The 24140-nt window shown below is 38.5% G+C and overlaps 1 protein-coding gene across 19 annotated transcripts in view; it reads right to left on the reverse strand.

The window, feature by feature from the left end:
* Positions 1–24140, reverse strand: part of Foxp (forkhead box transcription factor P) — a 311646-nt gene that overhangs the window by 14628 nt on the left and 272878 nt on the right. For 13 of the 19 annotated variants that reach the window (XR_013258917.1, XM_077419188.1, XM_077419186.1 and 10 more), the window contains 10 exons: positions 15027–15611; positions 14535–14597; positions 12490–12739; positions 10940–11050; positions 10637–10811; positions 8956–9142; positions 7388–7691; positions 5311–5379; positions 3366–3442; positions 2780–2881 (listed from right to left, as the gene is read on the reverse strand). Coding sequence is in view for 18 of the 19 variants with exons in the window: in XM_077419188.1 (XP_077275314.1) it covers positions 2780–2881; positions 3366–3442; positions 5311–5379; positions 7388–7691; positions 8956–9142; positions 10637–10811; positions 10940–11050; positions 12490–12739; positions 14535–14597; positions 15027–15611 (1923 nt within the window). In the remaining variant the exon portion in view is untranslated. Of the gene's footprint in view, positions 1–2779; positions 2882–3365; positions 3443–4497; positions 4543–5310; positions 5380–7387; positions 7692–8955; positions 9143–10636; positions 10812–10939; positions 11051–12489; positions 12740–14534; positions 14598–15026; positions 15612–24140 lie in introns of all 19 variants that reach the window. The other 6 variants (XM_077419187.1, XM_077419193.1, XM_077419191.1 and 3 more) reach the window with 3 other exon arrangements.

The following is a 24140-nucleotide window of genomic DNA, read 5'->3' on the forward strand; positions in this document are numbered from 1 at the left end:
ATTTCACGTTACGCATGGCATATACTGCATTCACGCATATACTGCAATGTTACAGAGAAGTTACAATCGAGCGCCCGAATATTTTATGACTCCGCGTACTTTCGTACAAAATAGCAGTTTCAGTATTATAGTTACGACCTCGATCTATAACCTAACCCAGATCTTGTATTTCCTCGTTTTAATACGATTCAAGTCTTTGTGGATAATAATTTTGACCTGGATCAATTTTAGGATGACCCGTTCAACAACGCTGCTCTTGAGAGCTCATTTCAGCCATTTTTGAAGACGCGCGCGAGAAATGCGTATTTATAACACATATTCAAAAAAACAGATATATGTTAAATAAATTATAAAAATCTCTTCGTGTATTTAGAGAGAACAATATATTAGACAGAAATATCATATTATACACAAAAAGTATTATATAATAGCTTCTTTTTTATTTTTAAGCAAAAATTTTTCACTAATGTTGTATAATATGTAGATTGTTAAGTATAATATTTTAATTCGCGATAGAAAAATTAATTTGAATATAAATTTCAAGTTCTATATATTAAATTAATAATACCTACTACAAAAATTAATTTGAATGCGTCATTCGAAGATGGGTGCAATGGCTATTTAGCATTCTTGAAGAATACAAGCAAAGCTGCCACCTTAAACTTAAATGCTGTCGTAGGGTTTCTACTTTTTTTTCCATTTAAAAACATAAACGATTAATAAATATTTTCATAGCGTTCTTAAGAAAGCTGTTTCTTCTCGGGACGTATGTAAAATAAAGTTTCAGAAATGCTAAGCGAACAAATCAAATAATGCAAACTAAAATGTAAACAATAAATATGAAATAAAAGCAGCGCAAATTACTACGCAAGTGCAATAGTGTGCTGCATTAAAAAAAATATTATCTGTAAATGCAATTATTCACAGAGCTAATTTTATTATTTGAAAAGGATCGAGCAAGTTCTTCCAGGTGGCAGCTAACGAGGAGGTACGGAAATCCGCATCGCGTTGTGACATTCACAAAACAAATAATAAATAGAAAGTCTATAGCCAATAAAATCAAAGTAAGAAGTATGACGCGAGATATCCCATTTATAATAATGTGACAACGGCGACAATGACGATGACGATGATGTCAGTGATGATGACCGCTGTTATTATAGGCATACAGAAGGAAACCGGCAGTGAAATCGCGACGTCGAAGGCCGCATGAGGATGAAACGAACCAAAATATGATTAATCGAAAGAGAGACACGGTTTGTGGCATTCCTTTATCGTTAATGCACAGCTAGTCATCTAAATCTAGGGGCAACAACAACAATTATTCATGCCGCAGGGCGCCGAACATGTAAAATTCGACGAGGCCGCGCGACGCGCGGCCGCTCGATGACGTGTGTTTGTCGCCATCGTCCGCTATCGCCAACGATGTTGATCCTCCTCTCGGCTGCTCCGCTCACTCTTTCTCTGTCGCCCTCCTCCGCTCTCTGCGGCAAACCTGTTTGCGTGGTGTTTTTTTTTTTTTTTTTTTTTTTAATGTTTTCATATACACATAACCATGCGAGGCGAAGCGTCATGGCAAACGTCAATTACTTCCACGCACACTCGCACACACGCAAAAAAACGCACGCGCGCAAAACACTCTTGCCAACAAGCGGTTTGTCACGTCGGCTTACAAATCGATCATGAACCATCGGCACGTTGTATTCGTTGTTCTTTTATGCCTTAGGAGGTACACGTAAAATATGTTAATTTTTATTATCGCCCTTTGACGTTTTTTTTTTTAATCGGTAATTTTATTCGATTCATTCCAGATTAAGAAAAGAATGTGTACGTCGTAAATCATTCAGGATACGCTCGTCTCTCTTGTGTCAGAATAAAGCGATTCATGAAATCTTCATTGAACACACACGTATCTCTACTATATTACTTAATTAATTACGCTTTTGCAGGTAATGCGCGATTTCTTTTTCAGAGATACATTGGCAGCAATCATTTTGAACGACAAAATAATCGACGTAATATGCCAGTAGGAATATATAACGTAAATAATCATCCGTAAGGACATTTTAATTCTATTTACTATTGAATTAGACTATTAGTTTACTATTAGATTTAAGAGGATTGCTGTTATTCTGACACGCTATTGAGTGATCTGCGAAGGAGGGGGAAATGGAAGAAGAATATAATGACAGATGGCTCATAAATGACTTGTAATATGTCATATTTCACATGTTTACCAGTTTCTCCCCCCTTATTCGAGAAAGCAATACAACTATCATTACCAGCTGCTCTGCCCGGCACGTCACTTAGCCTGTTAATCCAAATTAATACATATAATTATCCGAAATTCTCGATAAGCTGTCATCCTTTCTTGTTAAGCGCATTCAGCTTAATCCGGTATTCGTATTACAAATACAAATTGCATGATTGTTTTCGGGAGCCTCGTGGCTCCCGTTGCACAAACAAATTCGTGCTAACTTCATCCACTTAAAAGAGAGTTATCTCCATTTTATCGTAACTCTCCTATCGTAACGCTATTTAAAGATTACGTTTGAAATATACTTCAGTTTTCTTATAGAAAAATAAAATTGTTAGAAGAAGTTTGGAATATTTTACGCTTTGTAAAAATTATTGATTGCAAGCGTAAAAAATTAGAAAAAATTGTAGAAGTTACATTTTGAATATATCTCGAATCTCAAGTCAAAAGCTACTGTTTCTTGTTTAATTTTCTTGCTTTGAAACGCTTGTGTAATTATACAACTGGAATTATAAGATATACCTTCCACGTTGCTGCGTTGCGCCGGAAGTAGCAGAATGTGTTTTGGAACCAGTTGTAAATTTCGTTGAGCGTCAGCTGTTTCTCGGGAGATTCGATGATAGACTATGGAAAGAGCAACATTATATAATTACGTTAACTTGTTCTATTCTGAGCGGCAAAACATCATAGTCAAGGTATTTAAGTGTCCACAAACGAAAAGATTCCTTATGTGTATGTTCGTATATCGTGTGAAATTTTTTATTGCAATATTACATAATAATTTCAAGAACATAATAATTCTCTAATAAAATATGGTAAATCCAATTAACAAATAATAAAATAAATTTTACTGCATCTAGATAATTATATCATATAATGAGCTCTTTAATGTAAAACGTTATTCAATCGGAATAATATTTAACAGAACGTGCCAACTTTAATAAATAAATTAAAAATTAATTTTCAGTATATTCCGGAAATTATTAAAATAATAATATTTTATGTTGTTAAAGAAAGAATTCCCCCAGGATAATTCGCTATGTTAATACGACGCGATGGGAAAATACGATATTCGGAGAATCCTTCGGCAATTGTATTAGCTACTCACCTGCCGAATTAAGGATGCATACGTGAACGGTGGTCTGACGTCTGCATTCTTGTAGAATTCTCTATTTCGCTGAATTTCTGAAACCGGACGCAACAAATTTCATTTACCCATGTGCATCGTTTAAAAACGGTAGCGGGTCGAAAGCTAATATTATCGTTACTGATAAGAAGTAATTATGGGTGTTTTAATTACATCTTTTGTGCAAAATGATCTAAACGGTGGTATCACAACAAACAAGCAAATATTGTACCGATCACGTGAAATTATAATAAAATTTTGCTCTTAAACGCTGAGTAAACTAAGCTGTGCGCATTTTTCGCGGTATTTTCCTGTATTCAGAGAAATTACATCGATTTATAATATTTGTACATTAAATTTTATATCGATTTTTCATGAAAAGCTACGAGTATACATTTTGAACTGCAATATGATGCAATAAAGGTACCTATACTATGTAGATATATCAATTTTATACTTATTATATTTTTTTATTAAATGACGTTTTCGTTAAAATAATTTTATCTTTTCAGCGGACTTCTAACCTTTAAAATAAGAATTAATGATCAAATGAATTTAAAACTATATGCAAAATATATAAAAAATCGGATATTCTTCTAAATAATAATAATTTTTATATTTGCAGAAATATCTGCAGATGCATGCTTTTACAAAAGAAATTATATAAAAATCAAAAGTAGGCAATCCAAATATTAAAGTTCTTCACATTTAATTTTTTCACAACTACTGTCTTTTTTTTTAAATAATTATATATACACTATAATATTGATTTATATTTGCGCATTAAAATTGAAGCTTCTTTGCGTGTGCAAAAAATAAAGTAATTCAAACCAAATATATCGATCACCTCTTTCACGTTTAAAAGAAAAGCAACCAGAAAATGATAAACTGCGGCCAATCAATCTATCCAATTCCAAGTATTTGAGAAGTTTTGAAATCGTTATCTTAATTGTCTCGCGGGAATTATCAGTATAAAATTAAAAAAACTGATACTACGTGAATAGGCGGGGAGGTGAAGACGAAGAAGGGAGGTGAGCGCTCATGCAAGGTGCACCCTTCCGCAAGAAAATTTGTAAGCCACAAAAGGGGAATGTGGAAAATAGGTTGACAGTACCTTGTTGGACGTCAAGGCCAGCACGCTCCAGCATGTAGGGCAGCCCTACACGGTGGGGAGGGCGGGCAGCACAAGAAGTAAGGAAACAACAAAAGCATCAATAAGAAAGAGGTTCGAGCTGGCGGATGAAAGAATTTATTTTTCATCTCTCGTATAATTTCTTTTTTTTTTTTTTTTCAACGCATAAATTTTCTCGCATCCCTCTCTAAACACCTATAATGCTCGTTCTACGCCGCCAACAAGGTGTCGAACACTGTCGCTTTCACGTGACATAGTCGCTACCATAAGTAATCTGTGCGTGTGGTACAATGTACGACAGGAAGAGGCACGAGACCAAGAGAGGACCGTAAAGAGCACTTGCTACAGGATCGGTATTTTCTTATTTCGTCGGAGTGAATATGTTTTTCTGACGAACCTCGAAATGCCAAGAATATTTTCAAAAAGATACAATTAATAGATATATAATTATCCTATTATAGGATTAAGAATAAATATATATTGTCTTATGAAACTACACTGTTTATAGAGAAAATTAGAAAATATTAAACGACATATCGTACAATTTTTTACCTTTTGTGCTTTTCTCAACTTAACAATGCTTATCATTTTTCATTTTTCGTTTTAATGCCATAGCGATAATATCATTATTTATTTTCCTGATTTGCCAGACACGTAGATCTATGATGTAATTTGAAAAAAGAAACAGCCTCTCTTATTAATAATTTAATAAGAGTTGCGTCGTAGATAAAATTTTTTTAGATGGCGTTTCGAAGCTCGCGCATCACTCCGAGTATGATCTTGTGTTATCGTTACCTTCGTTAATATCTATTCCAGATCTATCGACGGCTACTCTGCGCCTTACAGTGCCCTCGTCATACAGTCCTACGAATAGTATTTCATTTCTGAATTGTCATTTCTTTCGTTTCACCTTGCTTTGAGACGATATTAATCCACTTCCAAGCTAGCTCTCGTATGCATTTCAAGCACAAAGCTATTTGTTCGGAAAATGGTTACACCGAAAACATCTTAATTAAAAGCGTTAAATTTACAGAATATATATATACGATCCTATAAATTAAATAAATAAAATATAAAAAACTGTACAATAGAAGATGTACAATAAAAAGAAACTATTTAATTAAGAATGAATTAATATCACTAAATTCGGTATAACAAATAGATATTATACAGATAATGTATATATGTTTCGCAAATCGTTAGTTAATAATTATACCATATGGCAAGAAATTTTGATAAATATGCAATATATATTGCAACAAATATAGTTTTTCTCTCTCTTTCAACTTTCTCTTAACACACAATAAAAAGTTTTATATTCAATCGTATATAATACTGCTTAGAAGAGGATAAAACGTTATGTGCGTTTTGTGGACAAGGAAAGGATTGTATTAGTCATTATGTAAAGAAATGTGATATGACCAAGGATTGGTTTATAGAGTTAGGAAAAAATAAAAGAGAAATATCTTCGAAAGAGAATATGGAATGATAAACTGGATAGTATAAAATTGAACGTGTTGAGAAAATTATGGAGAGAAAAAGAGATATTAGAGTAAGGAAGAATAGGTACCTTTTATACGATAGTTGCGTGGAATGGTATGAGTGTGTTAAGTAATTTTGTAAACCAAGTCCATTTCTTGGCATGTAAGTTGTAGTTAATATAGTATATTACACTACAAGGGCCGAAAGTTGAATTTTCGGCCCTGCGCGTCATGATGCCCCGAGGCGAAGCCGAGGGCATCATGACGAGCAGGACCGAGATTTCAACTTTTGGCCCGCGTAGTGTATACGATTTTTCTTCATAGCCGGTCGAAAGTACGTTATTAATTTTACTTTTTTTAACTTTAAATGTTAATAAGCATGTTTTTGATGCCTGCCCCCGACATTTGCGGCACGAGCGAAGCGAGTGCTGCTGGTCGGGGGGGCAGGCATCAAATACATTCCAAGAGTCAAGTCTTGTCATATTTTGTAAGGACTTTTTCGGTTTGTAACCTTTAGAGTTATTTTTGACTAAAGCTTTCAAGTTAAGAAAATTACCTATGTTAACATTGTCTCTTGAATTTAATGTGCTTTTCAAAATTGACCAAACACTCCATAAAGTTGACGGCTTTAATTTTTTAGATAGGTCCTTAAAATACACAACCAAATTATTTTCTTCACAGTTTGACAGTGAAGTTTTGTGTTCTATCTGCCACTTTTTATACGTGTCGTAAACAAGATTGTATCGATCAACAGACTTCTTTGGCAACGTATCTGTATTTATTATCAATCGCGCTTCTGCATCGAAATTTCGTATAACTTCTTCCTCGTCTACGGATTCATCAGATGACATATTGACAGAACAATATTGATGACTATTTTTAAGGTTAAAGGGCGTTAAGGTTTAAAGTTATAGAGAGCGCGCGTGTACTTTTCACAGGGAGTAAATGTTAAACTTTCGTCCCTGCTATTAGGGACGAAAGTACGTACTTTCGACCGAGGTATGAAGAAAAATTATTATATATATGATAACACAATTAAATATAAAACTATATTTTATTAAGCGTATAACACAAATCGTTAATGATTCAATATTTTTTAATGCATTTTTGTAAAAATTCTAATTTTTGTATTAATATAACGAAACATACTATACATTATGCATTGATACTTCGACGTACCAACAATTTCTTAACACAGAATCAACCATTTTCCTTGAAACAGGTAAAACGGAAGAGCTGTTGCAAAATTGACGTTAAAACAAATTTCATCTTGATAACGCAAAATGTGCGATTCTGGCCCATATTAGTCCCAGAAGTTATACCGCTACCCCCAAATATCTCACCTGTCAGGCGAGATAATGAGAGATTATGAGACGAAGAGATGACCTTACCTCCTGCCAAAGAAAGAGCTGACTTATCGCTGATGCGCCGTCTGATTGGACCAGCCATACTCGGCATGCTACCAGGCATGTTGGGCATGGGCGGTAAACTGGACATGTTGGGTATGGTCGAAAGTGGCGGCATCGGGGCACTGCCAAGTGCCCCCGACGGTGGTAGCTGAGCACCCGCGGGCGACCTCACGGCGGACACCAGCGCGGACATGGATACCGGTGACACCTGAGAGACCCCGAAATTAGGTGGCGGCTGGCTCATCAGCGCGGTGGAAAAATTTAGCTTTGGTAAATTCGAGCCCGTCTGAAAAAGAGAATTCCCGAAAGCGTGGAAAACGTGGCAGAGGAAAGTAATGAATTAGAGATATGAGCGACGAATCAGGTATAAACTATATTGTCGAACGGAAAATAATCATTTTAGGATTATTAATGCGACGAAAGAGAATTGCAAAGAGTGAAAAAGAAGACTTTATGCAATTCGTATATATACGTCGCAGAGCTACTTCACTAATTTTTCACAAACTCAGAAAAATGTAACAATTTTCTCTGCGGTTGTAGCTTTTAAAATCATTAAACACAAATTTAATTTTATAGATAAAAAACACTGTAATATGTATTTTCTTTTCATAAGGCTCATAAATGTAGTCTGTATATTTAAAGCACTTAATGCAATATGAATATGAATATCAATATATGCATTCTGCAATATGGATATCTTATTACATATCGCAGTGGCGTACAAACTACACGAGCAATCTGATCTTCGTGGCGGAACTACTCACACAGCCGCGTTAAAATAATTAAGCCGTCGACCGCGTCGAGCGGTTGTCGTTGGCGCAGAGCTAATGCGATATTGGTATTCTCCGACTGCCCAACTTGTTAGGGGTTTTAATTAAGGCGATATAAAATTACCGCGGCTCCGATGAATTATTAATGCAAACTTTATGTATAAATTAGCACTCGACTCGGCAGCGCGTTAAAACTGAAATTCGCGCGTTGTTGTTAGCCGGCTCCGCGAGGAGCTCGTAAAATCTTTCAACGAGCTGGTCTGTCGTGAAAATCCGGCTTTACGATCTCATAGCAATACCGCAGCGGAGAGAAAGTTTACGCATCGCGGTCGGACCGTTTTTCCAGGTTTGGCTTTCAGTGTCCATTCTACAGCGAGAACTCTTAAGTGTATTATAATTGCGGCTTACGATAAAAATTTTCTTTTGTAATTTATAGAAGATTAAATTATTTGCTATATAACAATTAATTTATTGTCTTCTTGAGGGTAAGAAATTGAAATAAGACAGTATTTATAAATTATTCTCATTAATACAATAAGTATTCTAATCTATAAATTTTGAACCATGAGAATAACGTTGAAAAAATTGAATATCTAGAATACGATATTTAAATCTCAAATACCTTTTTTGTAAAAAAGAGTGTGTACGAAAGAAATTAATGTTATCGCATGTTTTTCTTCATTATAGCAATAAATAATTAAATAAAGTAATTAAATAAAATGAAGGAAGAAGTGTTAAAAAAAGCAAGAATTATAAATATATATAATAAGGAGAATTTACCGATGACTCGGATGACTTTGGCGGTTCCGGGGAAGCCATTTGTTTTGCCATATGCAAATGATGCATCATGGCGCCTAGTCGGTCTCGTTCTTTTTGCAACTGAATTTCTAGCTGCGACACTACTTGCATCTGGACCCTGGCTTGCGCTGTCGATCGGTCATCCAATGTGTGCTCTGTATTTAAGTGTCTGCAATATTTCGAGATCAATTACAGTTTATTTCAATTCAATATACGTTGCAGTTTTAATCAACGCAACCATAAATATTACGCGATGTTATATTACGATAAATAAAATTAAGAAAATGCTAATTAGGCAAGATTAAATTATTCCGTAATATTTTAACATTGTAATCATTTATTGATCCTTCGGTTAAACAGAATTAAATAATAAAGAGAGCATATATAAACGCAATAAAATTATATATAAAATTAAAATAAATTGATTAAATTTATTATCGTTAACGTTTATGTTTCATATACATGGAAATTTTATTTCAAGTTATTTAACATTTTAGCGTAATTTTTCTCGTTGTGACAGGTCTAGTAAAAATTTGTACTATTAATTTAAAAGCTGCAGTCTTGAAACCCAGTTCGGCTTTGAAGTAATTTATAAATATTTAATCAGCTATGAAAAAAACACTCGTCTATATATTTAATAAATAAATAAAATACGGAAAGAGAGTAAGAAAAAGACAGCCACACAATTATCTTGCAAGAGTCACAAAAAAATCTGCGCGTCAGAAAGCCACGAAAAATCCCGGGCACGTAACGCTTCCATTCTCCAACTACGGGAACTCAAACCCCCAGGAGACGGCAGGACAGAAAATTAAGCTTCGCCGCGTCGAAGATAGAGAAGATGGGAAGGAGGGGGGTGCCAACAACGCCAACAAGATTCCGTATTTAAGAATTTCCGTAATCCTTCTTCGTCGACGGAACGGACCGCTGTATCGACGAGAGTGGAGCAAGGGTGGCGAGAGGAGAGCGGGAGAAAGCTCGGTCGGTTGAAAGAACGAAGATGCGGGAAGGTCGAGGGAGCTTGAACGGACGCAAACTGAAGAGGGAGAGGGACAGAAAGGGATTAGACTGAGGGGCATAACGATGCGGTCGAATGTCGTGAATATTAATGAGACAAAGGTAATTAACGTTTTTCTTTTTTTTTTTTTTTTTTTTAAGTAACGGCTTGTTTGAGGGAGAGTTTGCACCGAGACGAGCTACGTGATTATGAAGGAGTCTCTCCGGATAGGATGGAGCCGCTGCGGTTACGCCTCGAAGCCGATGAGCGAAAGCGCCTGATGTCAATGAGATACGCTGACACGAGCAATTTTTCTACACTTTCTTCGCCTCATTCTCCCCAATTTAATTACCGACTTTATTCCTCCTATTTCTTCAGCTTCCCGTATACGAGAGATATTCGAGACTTCTTTTCCGCGTTTACCTGTCTACGTGGAAACAGTTTACCTCTCTAAAATATATTGCATCATTGAAAATAAGTTCGGACTTGTGTGGTTTAACGCAAATCATGGATATTTTTCGATTCGTTATTAATTGAATAAATTATGATAAATATCTTATTTGTTACTTGGTATAGCTGGAGACGATTTTTAACAAACGGCACATATTAATTTTGAGATATCAAAAATACATTAAATATTATACGAAAGAAATAGTTTGGAAAACTCACTTAAGGAATGCTTGATAGTCTTCACAAATTACTTCACAGCCTGGCCACTTGCAAACCCCATGGCCATAGAGGGGATGGACCTTGTCGTTGCAGGAGGCGTCCAGCGGCTTCTCGTCCATCGGCGTTGTGCCGTTTACCTCGGACCGTCGGCTCGAAGCTATCGAATTCAGAATGCCTGCGATAGTTCGGCAAACGAACGTCGCATTCGCAAAAGTAAAAAAACATAAGCATGGAGAAATTAGAGTACAAAAAGACGAGCAAACTCGAGATCATCGAGAAAAGCGTGAAACTATATTGTTTTACCGTTCAATCCAGAATTGGATTTCGACACGTTGGAATTCTGGTGGGATTCCGGTGTATCCGAGGGCTCTGACTTCCATGACGGGAGAGTATCACCTGGCGGTGCCAAACCTGCTTGAAATTTAGAAAGAAGTGCACCTATTTATAAATGGCTAAGCGAAAAGATGACAATCGTCAATTTATTTGTCATAGTTTGCATGAAAGTATGTCTATCGTCAAATTTTTGTAATTAAAATAGTGTTAAAGAAAAGTTTAATTGCTTAGAAAAATATATCGCATCGCACAATAATATCAGGTCGTAAGTCTTAGAGAAAAACTCCTCATCATAGATACTTAAACGTCATAGTAAACAATATTGCGCGTCTCGAAGCAGTCACGTATCAAGCAAACATGCGTGCGGACGAAAGACGAAGCGACCCTTCGACGAGGAGGCATACGGAAGTGCGAGAAGAGAGCGAAAACTGAAAGAGATGGTAGTTCAACTTCCGAGAGAGGAAAAAAATAAAGAGAGGAAAGCGTGTGCGGTGGGAAGGCTGAATTCAGGGTCAAGGATGACAGTCAGATTCGTTTCATATATGAACTCTCCATGTATATGAATTCGAAGCGTAACCATGGTGAATCACGGCTGCTATTTCGAATAGTCCTTTCGATGTGTCACGTATGTGTCAGAGAAGAGAACATCATTGGAGTAAGCTCCGGCATGTAATCGAAACGTTTCTGCGTAAAAAGTTTTGTCCAGGGCGAAAAGCAAGAAAGGGAGACACAAGGGAGAATGGAGGAAGAGAAGAAAATGAAATTAAAATGAAAAAGTAAAAGAGACGTAGCTCGTGGAGGTTCAAAAGGATTGTACAGGAGATGCTGGATGCGTTTTAGTGTAAAACCAAAGGGATGCCTCCAATTTCAAAGCTCACCTTCGTCTTTGTGCATGTGCTGCTGATGACACGTGACTTCCACGACACGAGTGTGTCACGCTGCAATTACATTGCACGCATATGTGTTTTATTGCGGCGTGTGATATTGTCTTCGTACGAATTCCTATTATATGTTTATGCGATGCAATCGTGTTAGAAGGTAAAAAGGCGTGTGGCAATAACGCGCGAATTATAAATACATGTTTGCATAATCCTTTTATCACAAACGTGAACGTGCGTTGATGAAAACGTGTCGATTTCCTGATGATAGAGATGCGTACTGACGCAAAATGCGTGCAAGACGTTAAAACAACGAACGATTATCTTTGAAAAAGTTGTTCGCGTAATTGCAAGATACAAATATCACTTATGAATCGGGAAATAGGAAGTCTCGATCATCTTTTTGAATAATTCTTCGTTTTATATGTAAAGAATAGAGAGAATATACAGCGAATATGTGCAGTGTTCTTATAATATTTTTCGTCTAGAATACTTTTTAAATATATTTTATTGTAATCATGAATATATGTCTCATGCCCATAATACTTTATCAATATCAATAATTATATCTAAAAATTATTTGACTGCTAAAGCATGCCAAAATATTTTCAATCAAGCACATTAATTTTGTTGTATAAATACCTGAAGAAGGGTTATGACCCTGAAGACTCAGTCCTTGCTGCAACAGATATTGCCTTTGCGTGATCTGCAGTTGCTGTATCAGCTGCTGTTGCTGAATCGCTAGTTGCTGGAGAGGCGCCGATGCCTTCTTCTTGTCCGCCGTTTGCAATAAATGCGTCTGTTGAAATAAGTTCAGCTGCAATTGTTCCTGCAGTTGCTGCATTGCCTGCTCCAGTTGTTTTTTGTTGAGTTCCGCGAGTTGATGCTGATGCTAAAACAAATTTGGCGGTATTAAAAAATGTAAGTATATTTTATATCACTTTATCAGCCCAATATATTGACGTTTATATCGTCATCATAATATATAATTGACATAAGAAGCGAACGATTTGAGCAAAAGAAAAAACTCAATTATTTTTATTTTGTAAACATTATATTAATCATAACGTTTTCCGCATAAGTTTCCTACATATTTTCTAATTAAAAGATGTAGAGATAATTAATTGTAAATCAAACGATATCGTCGACAGCTTATTATTAAACGTCAGGGAAGTGAACGTTTTGCTCTCCTGCCAAATTAGTCGGTCGGAATAAAAAAGGAGAGGAAAAAAGGGCGGCACTTACGTCTTGGAATGATGAATAAATCACGGGCGCAGATAATTCGCGGCACCAAGGGGGCAAGAAGATAGAGGGCAGTTGATGGGTAGCTCGAAGACAAACAACGAGACACAACGGCTGATGGCGATGCTTAATTGCTTACCTCACCCTCCGGACTAACTCCCTCCGCCTATTTCATTTCTCGGTCTCTCTCTCGTGCGCCTCGAGGATATTTTAAAACAAACTTCGAGGTACGCACCCTTTATCATATTATTATAAACGAACACTCTGCACGATTAATGGGCGCAAACACGTTCCCGCTAATAAGCATTTTCCATGTTCATATTAAGCATACGATTTTCTTTATATTTCGTATTTACCAGGTACTTCGTTTTTTTTTTTGCCGCAATTATAAATTTCGATGACGTTCGGAAATCTTTCCAATATTTACAACGGGACTGATCTATGATTTGACTTATAATTTAAATTGTGTACAATAATTATTCATCTTTACCAATTAAATTTTACACGAGCATTAAAGTCATGCAATATGTTATACGTTGATTCATAATCTTGGAAATGACTAAAACAAAACGTTTCCTATTCGGTCCGGCACGCTTTCTTCTCTTCAAAGAATAGTGCTTCTGCTACAATAAACTACACGGTGGCATGAAAAAATATTTGTTGTCGCTTGCGTTGTGATATTTTTGAAAAGGAATATCAGAGTGCTTATTGGATCGTAGGCGCCGAGATAACACTGCGGCTGGATAGCAAAAGTGGTTCGCGCGACGTGTATTGTTATCGTAGCGATATAGAAAAGAGACTACCTGTTTACACAGACCGAGTATCAACCCTCTCGCTACAGCATCGAACTTCGGTCGGCCGCGAATTGCGCGTACACCGAAATTCAAAACCTCTTTTAAGATTAGACTTCCTCACGAAAGTGTCTTACGTTTCCGTTTCGTTTGTTCAATTAAGAGTTAAATTTACGATACTGGCGTCATTAAATTACAACGTTATATTTGCACCTGCACACAGCTCGGGTTCTACGCGAAATGAAAATGTACGTATTCGTGTATAAGGTACGAAAGATTTCTGCCGACAAATTTATCCATTGAGTAAATAACTCTGAGCAAAATAGTTATTTTCGTTGAAAAGAGAATATCTTTTTTGCACGAAAGTCGTTAATTCGTAACTACTGCTTCTACCAATTTCTGGATTGGTTAATTATTAGACGTTATTATTAGACGTTATTAGTAAAATTGTACATTAGTGATACTATGCCTAATGAATAATCGATAGAACGATCGAGCAAAATCGAAAAAACGTTTTAGCAATAACTAATTTATATCGCATTACTGATTGCTTTGAAGACTAAATTGTTTCTTTTAGTGTAATGTAAAATGTCTTTCCTATTTTATCAAAAATTTCATATAATGTAAAATAAAACAATTAGAAATTTCACTTACGTTCTTTAAAGAAGAGAAATAACCGAATCGTTCCTGATTAGATGCATGATCGGAAGATGAATCCTGCAATTTAACGCGAAATATTGTGAATGAAGCAATAAAAAGATTAATAAATGCAAAAGATGTAAAACTTAGAGTAACAAACTTTACATACTGCAAAATTATATATACAAGAACGAAAATGAATAATATATTGCTAAAATTTGATTGAAAAATGATTGATCATATAATGTGTTAAAATTTTAAAGAATATATTGATTTATTATATCTACATTTACAACAAATATAATAAATACAACAGATAAATTCTAAACAAAAAGTATTATAAAGTTGATCAATAAAGTATTGTTTTCTTTACCTTATCTTATGCATTTATAAATAATAAACAAAAACAAATAATAACAATATTCATTAGACATTCGTATATAAATTCTTATTAAATATAAGTGCTCACAAAATGCTAAAAAGAATAAACGCACGAATGGAATTCACCTGATGGTGTTGCTGTTGTTGCTGCATGTACAACGTGTGCTGCTGCATAAAAGATTGCAGTTGCGTGGGGCTGAGTATATGTTGCTGCAGCAATTGTTGCATCTGATGGAGGCCGCTCGCCGAGCTGAGCATCATCTGCGAGGGGGTCTGCGACGGCGGTGCCCCTGGCGGGCCACCGGGTGGCGGGCCCTGGGAAGGATTCGGCGGTGAACCCCTCTGTGGGGCCTGCGGGCTCTGATGCGGGCTAGGTTGGGGCCCCGGTGCCCCTGAGTTGGGCTGTTGCGATTGCTGCGTGATGATTGGCTGCTTTTGCTGGGTCATGGGTGCTGGTGTCACTGCGTGCCCGGCGGGACTGAGCTTCCCATTGCTTTGGTACTCGATGCTGAGATCCTGCTGCTGCTGTTGCTGCTGTTGATCAGCAACGCCGCCGCCACCGCCGGCCTCCGCTATACTGCCTCTGCCGGAGTCGCGATTGCGGGCCGTAGACAGGCGGTCCCTGTCGCGGCACTCGCGATCCCGCGACGAGAAGACGCTGTCGCGCGATTGCTGTTGCTGCTGCTTCAGGGCTGCAAACAGCGAAGTAGCCTGCAATATGAAAATGGAGATCGAGAGCTCGATCAAAGGCTGTTTGCGAGCTGCCTCAAGTGGAGAAATCGCAAATGACGCTCCGCCGCGCGTGAAACATTACCGAAAATCTTAAAAGCCCGAGCAGAATAGCTTACTTATAATTTTAAGATAATGTTTTATGCTTTAAATTTTTGTTTTTAGTAACGCACAATACTGTCTTGTGTCTCAAGTCTTACAAATATATTGAGAGTTCGTGCATACGTTTAAGACGTGTGAGACACAAGACATTATTGTGCGTTACTAAAAACAAAGATTTAAAGCGTAAAACATTGTCTTGAAATTATACGTCAGCTATTCACTGCTCGGGCCCTAAATTGCCTGTCCGAAACATTCCGATGAAAATCGCGACTTCGCGACCGGTATTTACGTATATAACGCGGCAAATTTCAAGATAAGAAGTGAGAGTCGAATGAGAAAGATAGCGCGCGACTTGGGGACGCATGAGGGAGCGAAAGAGCAGCTTCGGGCGGAATATTCATGATATAAATGCCACGTAATGTACATGCGTTAAACTCCTACCGTATTTTGAACAATATTGATCTTATCTAATGGTATTCGAGGCGCGCGGGCCAGCCTCGGCTGCTCCGTCATCATTGGCTGGCTCGAAGGAAAACTCGCTGTTGTCTGAATGACGTCGGTTCGAGTCTCCTCAGCTGTTTACACAGCGGGATTTGTTTTATTAAGTTCCATCATCAAGCAGATTGTCGAGTGTAAAGGCGGAACCGAGCTTCTCTCCTCTGCCCGCTTCCCGCGAGGGTCGAAACTTTCAAGCGCGTTCCAGGTGTCTCGATAAGTTCGTCGTTATTATTGTGTTATTGTATGATATAATGGAACGGTATTAGACAAAATATTACATTCTCAGACAAATTGATTGCTTTTTATCGCCGTAAGATGTATTTCGCCGTAGAAATAACCTTTGTCCGGAAAGAAAGTCCGGACAGCATTGTTGCTAAAATTTATGTTTTTTTTTCGATAAACAGATGCAAAATTCCATTATATATATATATTAAAAATCTATTATATATATATTTAATATAATATATTATGTGTATATATATATATATATATATATATATTTAATATATTTAATATATATTTTTTAATATATATATTTTTTTATTGCGCAATATGAAGTATTATAAAATTTATCAATAAAACTTAAAGAATTTATTTATAAAAGATATGACACAAAAGTTATTATTTGTGTACATATTGCAATTGTGCTATTATTGCAATAAAATATTATTACAAAAAAACATTTTTTTTACGAGGTATATTTCCGAGATGCAGATTTCTATTACTGTTATGCGTAATTTGTATCGGTCCATTAAGTAATTTAAGTTCTTTCTCACGATATATCAAATGAGATACCATCCACCACACACAATAACTTTATCAATACAAATATTTTACAGTACATACAAAAGTACAGTATCGCAAATTGCAAACTAAAATTAAACAGATGAGTAAGCCATTTGTATTATATATCGTTCTAAATCAACCGCTCGTTCATGTAAACATTTATGTTAAACATATATTATATCACGTACAATAACAAGCAAAATGTTGTACAAGACACGTTCGGCTAAAAATATTTCCAATTCGAGTGTCCGTTGGCCTTGCACTTCGTGCCTTCGTCGGGACCGAATTGCATAACAAACAATCATCACGCAACGAAGTAATTACCACAAACACACGTGTCTCGGGGACGCATCGCTTGTGCAAATATTTATCATCGCGAAGATCCATCGAGCAACAGAACAGCAAAACAGCGAGTGTCGAAGACGCAGCCCGTGTGCGTTTTCCGCGCGATGTGTTTATTCCGCGGGTAAGTATATGTATTCTTGCATTTTCTTTCTTTTTTTCTGCGTCTTTACACAGCGAAACTTTTGCCGAGCTTCCCATCATTAAAATATCAAATGATGCAAAATCGCTGACTCCGTCAATCGCCGTTCTAGTCGACGACGAAAACAATCGTGTGATCAACATGCACGGCATATAAATATGCGTTTATAATGAAATGTTATTTATTGAATACCTCGTCATAAAAATCTCGCGTTAAAATGCAGTAAACTGCGGTTCCAATTACGACTGATGCGTGCAAAAAAAAATTAATCGCAACGTAATTCACAAGAAAGAATTTACGTAAAACTACTGCTTTTGTAGCAGACTATTCCGTTTATACGCTCAAGTAAGATATTTGATTTCGCGCTATTCTATTGCTAATAATTAACAATTGATTAAGATAAATGTACCAATGCCTGATGAACAGTCAGCGGACACGTACCTATGTCTTTGGACACCTTTATCATTTTAGTTCTTAAATAAGTATAACGCGAATTAACGTTTGGATACTATAACTAAAGTTTCAAAATACAAGAGAAAAATATTTTATCTCTGATTTTAATTCGTTATAATTATTTAAAGACTAAAATGATAAAGGTGTCCAGATGCAGGCACGTGTCCACTGACTGTTCAGGCATTGGTACATTTTAACGCTTATGCAATCCAGCCGAATCTATATAAGTCTTCCCAAATCCAGCATCCCGCCAGCCACCGAAGACGTTTGGCGAGGATAAATTTAAAATACGTTCGCCTTTACACACGGAGCTACGAAAATGATTGTCTCTCGAGCGAAAGGCCGTGTGTCTCTTGCAAATCCAGCATGCCGAGTCCTATGCTAATCTTATTTGTGTACGATTACGTATGTTTATAACATGCAAAGAAATTCCGCGGCGCGCGCGTTATCAGTGTTTAGTCAGGAGCGCCAGAGCGCGTGGCGTTTCAGGCTTGAAGTCTGCGAGAGCAGAGGAAAGAAAGGAAAGGGAATAGAAAACGGTGGAGTCGCGGAGGCGAAGGAAAACAGTAGTGAAAGCACTCACAGAATTTTGGCACGTGTGCCGCACGAGCTCGAGCACTTCCGAATTTGTTCTTTCCGTTACCGTGCAGTGACGAATCCCGCAATCAACGTTTCCATTTTACGTAATCAAACAGCTCGATCTATTATTCATACTTGCGATTAGGTATATAACGTGCGATAAACTCATCCGATTGCCATTACTAAACATGGCGGTTAACACGTGACGAAGCTTGAAATTTAAATTATCTGATATTGGCTTGTGAACAACACATGAATAAATATATAATATATAATGTTGTCGTTCGACTTGTAAAAATAAGAATATTATTTTTTCTAATTACAAACAATGTACTAAAATATGTATCAAGCAAATAAATATTCTCCAAGTCCCTTTACATCTATTTAAATACTTATGAAGAGCGTACGAGATATAGATACAACTGTTGCATAAATAGTCTGCAATTATTCCTATCGCTAAAGCGTAAGAAACCACGTTCAGATTGCGAGCGTTTGCCCGCGAAATTAAATGAAATGCGACGATCAGCGAAGCTGTTTAATCCACTTCGGCTCATACTGGTTCCTCGCGAGAAGTCGATCTTTAATTTCTTAATTAATTCCAAGCCCCGCGTCTCTCTCTCTCTTAATGAAGAAACGAAGAATCTGAAACCGAAAACCGCGACAACGCGGAAGGGATAACGATTCTCTCGTTGCTCCGTCGCGAAAACGTAAGAGTTTCCAAGGGGGGAATCGGGCACGGAGGGCAAGGGGAAAAGACGATGAAGTTCGACGTGTGTACACGAGGAGGGAGGGGAGAAGGGGTAAAGGAAAAAGATATAAGAGTACGAAAGAATGAAAGTATAAGAGCCGACGCTGAAGGGCCATCGACTGCAGATAAGAGGGACTCCTAAGACTCTTTTAAGAAAAGGTTAAATAAAGGTCGGAGGCTGCGCTTGTTGTTGGCTGTTCAGATTCCTTCGACCCCCGCCCACCCCCTCTCGCGCGCCCTCGCTCACCCCCTCTCGCCCTCACCGGTACCACCGCGTAACCCCACTTATTTGAATCCCGGAGGCTTCTTCGAATTCAACCCCCTCGCGCGCGGGCTCTCATATCTTTTATATATTAGAATTTTCACCAACGTCTCCTCGCAAAAGCTCCGCTCTGTTTACTGTTTGGATTTATTCCTTTCGCTCCCCCCCGCCGCGGCAAACCTCCCTTACCGAAACTCCCGTGGCTGTATATGAGTTCCTTATGTACATCCTCGCCGTGATACTTTCGGTTCTCTCCACCGGTTGCCGAACTTTCTACTACGCTTCATCTGCGCTAGCATGAGGGTCTGCCGATATTTAAAAGTTTAGGCAAGTCCCTGACTCATCACTATTTTTTGCCAAATATTTAACAAATCAATTTTCATAAATGTATTATGTGAACCGCGTAAACGACTCTTTATATATAATCCACAAAATTCATTCTGTTTTCAACCGCGGCGCGCAAATTCCCAAATGGAAAATGGAAAATTAAAAAAATATTTCATATAAAAATGTGTTATATGTGATAAAATAAAATTATCTTTGAGAACATTAGAGTAAAATATTTAGAAGTACCTATCAGCCTAATTGTATAATAATCGCTTTAGTAATCTGCGTGTAGAGGAGAAATTTTGAGATCTAACGAGATCTAGAAATCGCACATTCGCCATACAAAATCGAAAATCGAATATAATCACCTAATAACGCAATTGTCACGATTTAATAACGAACGATCAACGCCAATCGTTTCGTAATTGCTCGCCAGGCGGAAAAAAAGGATGATATCGATATCAGCCGATAGACAGGAATGAATACAAAACGGGGCATCGAAATTTCTGTTGTGTGTATAGGCGATTGTTCGATACAGCCGGCAAACCTCGGCCGTGTGTTTCAAACCGGTGGGATATCGTTAGATTTTAAACTCGTTACAGGCACGCTGTCAGGAGTGTTTATTCAGCGCGCTTTTCTGCATGTCGACGATGCGCGGACTAAACTATACGTGCGTGTCGAGTCTCGTTTTGGTGCTGCTTCGTGTGTGCGGTGCGGACTCGCACGTGTTACGGATACTTTTGCATTGAGGGGAGGGGGGGAGAAAGTGAACGAAAAGAGTCGGACGTTTAAATTGATACCGCATCGACGATCTACTTGCGCGATGAATCCAAATCAGATTCCATGCCGATTCTTTATTTGTATTTTGCATTCGCCTGCCTACTTTGTTTCACAGTTCTGGATATACGTATAGCTGCTTTATCAGGCGTCCGATTGATTACATATAGATAAAATTTTCAAGTTTAATTCAATTTGGAATACAATGTTTCTTTCAGAGTTTAATTTTATCTGGAGATTGACGTTTTAAATATTAGTTATTTTTGTACGAAGACATTGATGGGAAGCTAAGATGTGAAATTAAATTAAACTTTTGTTTAAGAAAATAATGATTTTCTTGTGCAGTACACTACTATATAGCAGATAAGAAATACGAAATGGCTATTCTCCGGTTAAAGTCGTATATAGACGCGTATATGACAATTACATAAATATATGAAAATACTTCTAAATAGCGTGACGTAAGCAGAACAAGATAAAGACCGTCAAAATTGTCATATATGTACGAGATGGTTTCAAAAGTTTTACTTGATACCGCGGGTTCTCTCAAGATGCAAAAGAATAATGGACTTAAAAACCGGAAGACCGCATTCTCTCAACTGGATTAACACCTGGTCCCCTTACTCGCTTTATCTGCCCGAAATTCTCCTCTGGGTTTCAGTTCGCGGAAGCAAAAAGGGAAGAGTGTATGGCGAAGGACAAAACAAGGGTTGGCGAGATGTCCCGGTCTCTCGTTTCGTATTCACGCGGCCGCGGGCCAATCAGAGGCGCGTCTCTTTACACCCGCCGCCTCCTGTTGACGTTTGTCATAATATTTTAATATTAAATCGCGTTACGGGCAGTCATGCGCTCGCATAATCAGACGTTACTCACTGGCCCGAGTGTGTGTAAGAGTCTTACGGACGTGAGCGAGGGGGCGAGAGCGAGGAAGAAGGGAGGACGACGAACAGACGCGACACGGGTATTCGGCGCCCCCTTCGTTTCGCGAGAAATGTGGAATACAAATTACCTCGCCCCGATTCCGACCCCCTGTCGCTATCGTTGCAAACTGTTCGACGAGAACGAGAATAATGTATAATTGGGGACCGCGAAAAGAGTGTTTGCTTGAAACGCCTGGCTCACGCGTTAAAAGATGCGAACAATTGAAAATTTTTATATTCGATGTAACATCTATTTCAAAAAATACATAAATAATTATATTTTTAAACGTAAGACGCGCAGACAGCACCAAAGTTTGATCGGACGAATTCCCTTGTGTGCAATCGAAAACGCTTTCCTCCGCAAAAGCGCGCGAGCCCCGGTCCCGGTGAAATGTGTCCGCAACTTCGTGCTTCCCGTACTTCGACGCGCCGCAAATGTGTCCGTCTCGGAGAAAATAATCGCGAGAGACGCGTTCAGCTAGAAACGCCACTTACGCCCTTTCGGGCCGAGCGAAAGGGACGTACGTCCGCCCGGTGACTTGACGTGGCTTCTGAAAAGGACGTGCAATATTGAGAGGAATTAACGATTCCGCGGGCGTCCGTTTTTGGTCGACGGTCCGACGAACGTTTCACGTGCCGGCTAGGTTGCGGAAAAGAGAAAAGGGGGCGGAATTGCCTGGGCGACGCGGCGCGGCGGCGGCGGCGGCGGCTGTGGTGGTGCGGGCAGGTTTCCTGGGACGATTGACTAGCCATGGCGGATATTTGGAGAATGGCTAGGAACCAGGCGGACGGAATGTCTCTGGTCTCAATCGTTAACGGGCTGTGTACATTATAGATGGCCCCGTGATTGGTTCGTCAGCCTCTCAAAAACTCGAACTCATCGCCGTCGATCTCCTCCGCCTTCTCTCTCCGCGCTCTCTCCCTCTCTCGCTCACCGCTCTCTTTCTCTCTCTTTCGTTCCTCCACCGAAGCTCTCAATACCGGAGTTTCCGGAGTTAACCTGGTCGCCGCCACTCGTTTCGAAGGTTTATTTTAGTGCAGCGACGCGGCCGAACGGATCACGATGACGACCCTGGACGGACTTCTATCGGAGCTGATTCTCTCCGACTGACAATGTAGAAGCGCCCTTCCATTGGTATCAATTAGTACGATTCGCTAACCTTCGTTCGCCAGGAATCCGCGGTTCTGTCCGTTCTCTTGCAGAGTTTGTTCATCGTCTGACGGTGTCTCGGTCGTTACAAAAATTCCCGATTGAATTATCGTCATCGTTTGCGATCGCCGAATTGCATGCGTCAAAGTTTTTTCATAGTATTACGATAAATGTTATCAATTAGCCGTGATCTTATTTGAATATTGTTAGAACGGTGGAAGAAAGGATTCCTTAAAAACGCTTTTTTTTAAGATGACTTGCAATAATTAATGATAATGATATTTCTATAATGTTAATTACGTAACGCGTGTAATTATTATCCCTGTCTGAAAAAAAATATTTTATCGAAGATAAATATCAGAGACAGTTTACAGCCATTTCATAGCCAGTGTCCCAACATATTCTCTACTTCTGGACAATTAATGGTGCAAATAATCATCGCGTCGGCTATCCGCAGGAAAATATTTACGCGAGAATTAAATATGTTTACGTTGCTCTTGACGTATTTTATAAATGAGGAAGGCCTTGTGTGTGAAAAAGAGTGGCCTTTCGGCGCTCTCGGAATAATAACGTGTCGGTCGCGGCGCGCGGCGGCGGCGAAGGAAGAAACAAAGATCGCCTGGCATTATGCAAGGTAAACGTTGCCCCGCGCGCGGTATGCTCTCCCGTAGGTATCCGCTGTCTCTGTGTGTACAGGAATTAACGCATAGAGGTGTGGGACTGTCGCAGCTGGATAGGCGAGATACAGGAGATCGCAGGCTGTCCAGAGAGATGGAATCCGAAGCGAGACGGAGGGAGCGAGAAAGTGTGCGCGAGAGCGTGTGCGAGAGCCCCGCGAAAGCGTAGAGGGTCGACATCGGCGGCGGAGGGTGAGAAACGAGAACGGATGAACAGAGAAACCGGAACAGAGGGTGCATCGGAGAGAGTAATTTCGACATTCTGCGGGTTTGCTTACATCCATCGGTTCAGCGATTTCCACGTACGCGCATCGCGAAATGTGCAACGTCGTACGTGTCGCCGCAGTGGCAATCTCCAATTTCTTCTCTCGTTTCGGCGGAATATGTGCTTCCGGCCGGATACACCGCGGTGCAGACGATAAAGAAAGAATATACGCGCGCGCGCGCGCGCGCGCGCGAAGCCCTTCCACATCTTGCCACTTGCCACATTTTGTTTGCTTATTTAAGTCGCATTTATCGAGCTTTTTTTCGACAAAATATTATAAAGAGATTTATCCGTAATTTAATATTTATTAAATATTTTTATAATTACTTCTTCAACTGCTTTGTTCCTAAAGACGTGCTTTATTTTCAATCGTTTATAACTGTTTAACCATTTTATATATTATCGTTAAACTCATAATAAGAAAAGTAGAAATAAGATAATTAAAAAATGGGAAGTTTATAATCCATGCAAATAAAAATAAGG

The sequence above is a fragment of the Temnothorax americanus genome, unplaced genomic scaffold (genome assembly GCF_048541705.1).
Source record: "Temnothorax americanus isolate GAGA-0224 unplaced genomic scaffold, ASM4854170v1 Scaffold52, whole genome shotgun sequence".
In the NCBI taxonomy this organism is placed as follows: domain Eukaryota; kingdom Metazoa; phylum Arthropoda; class Insecta; order Hymenoptera; family Formicidae; genus Temnothorax; species Temnothorax americanus.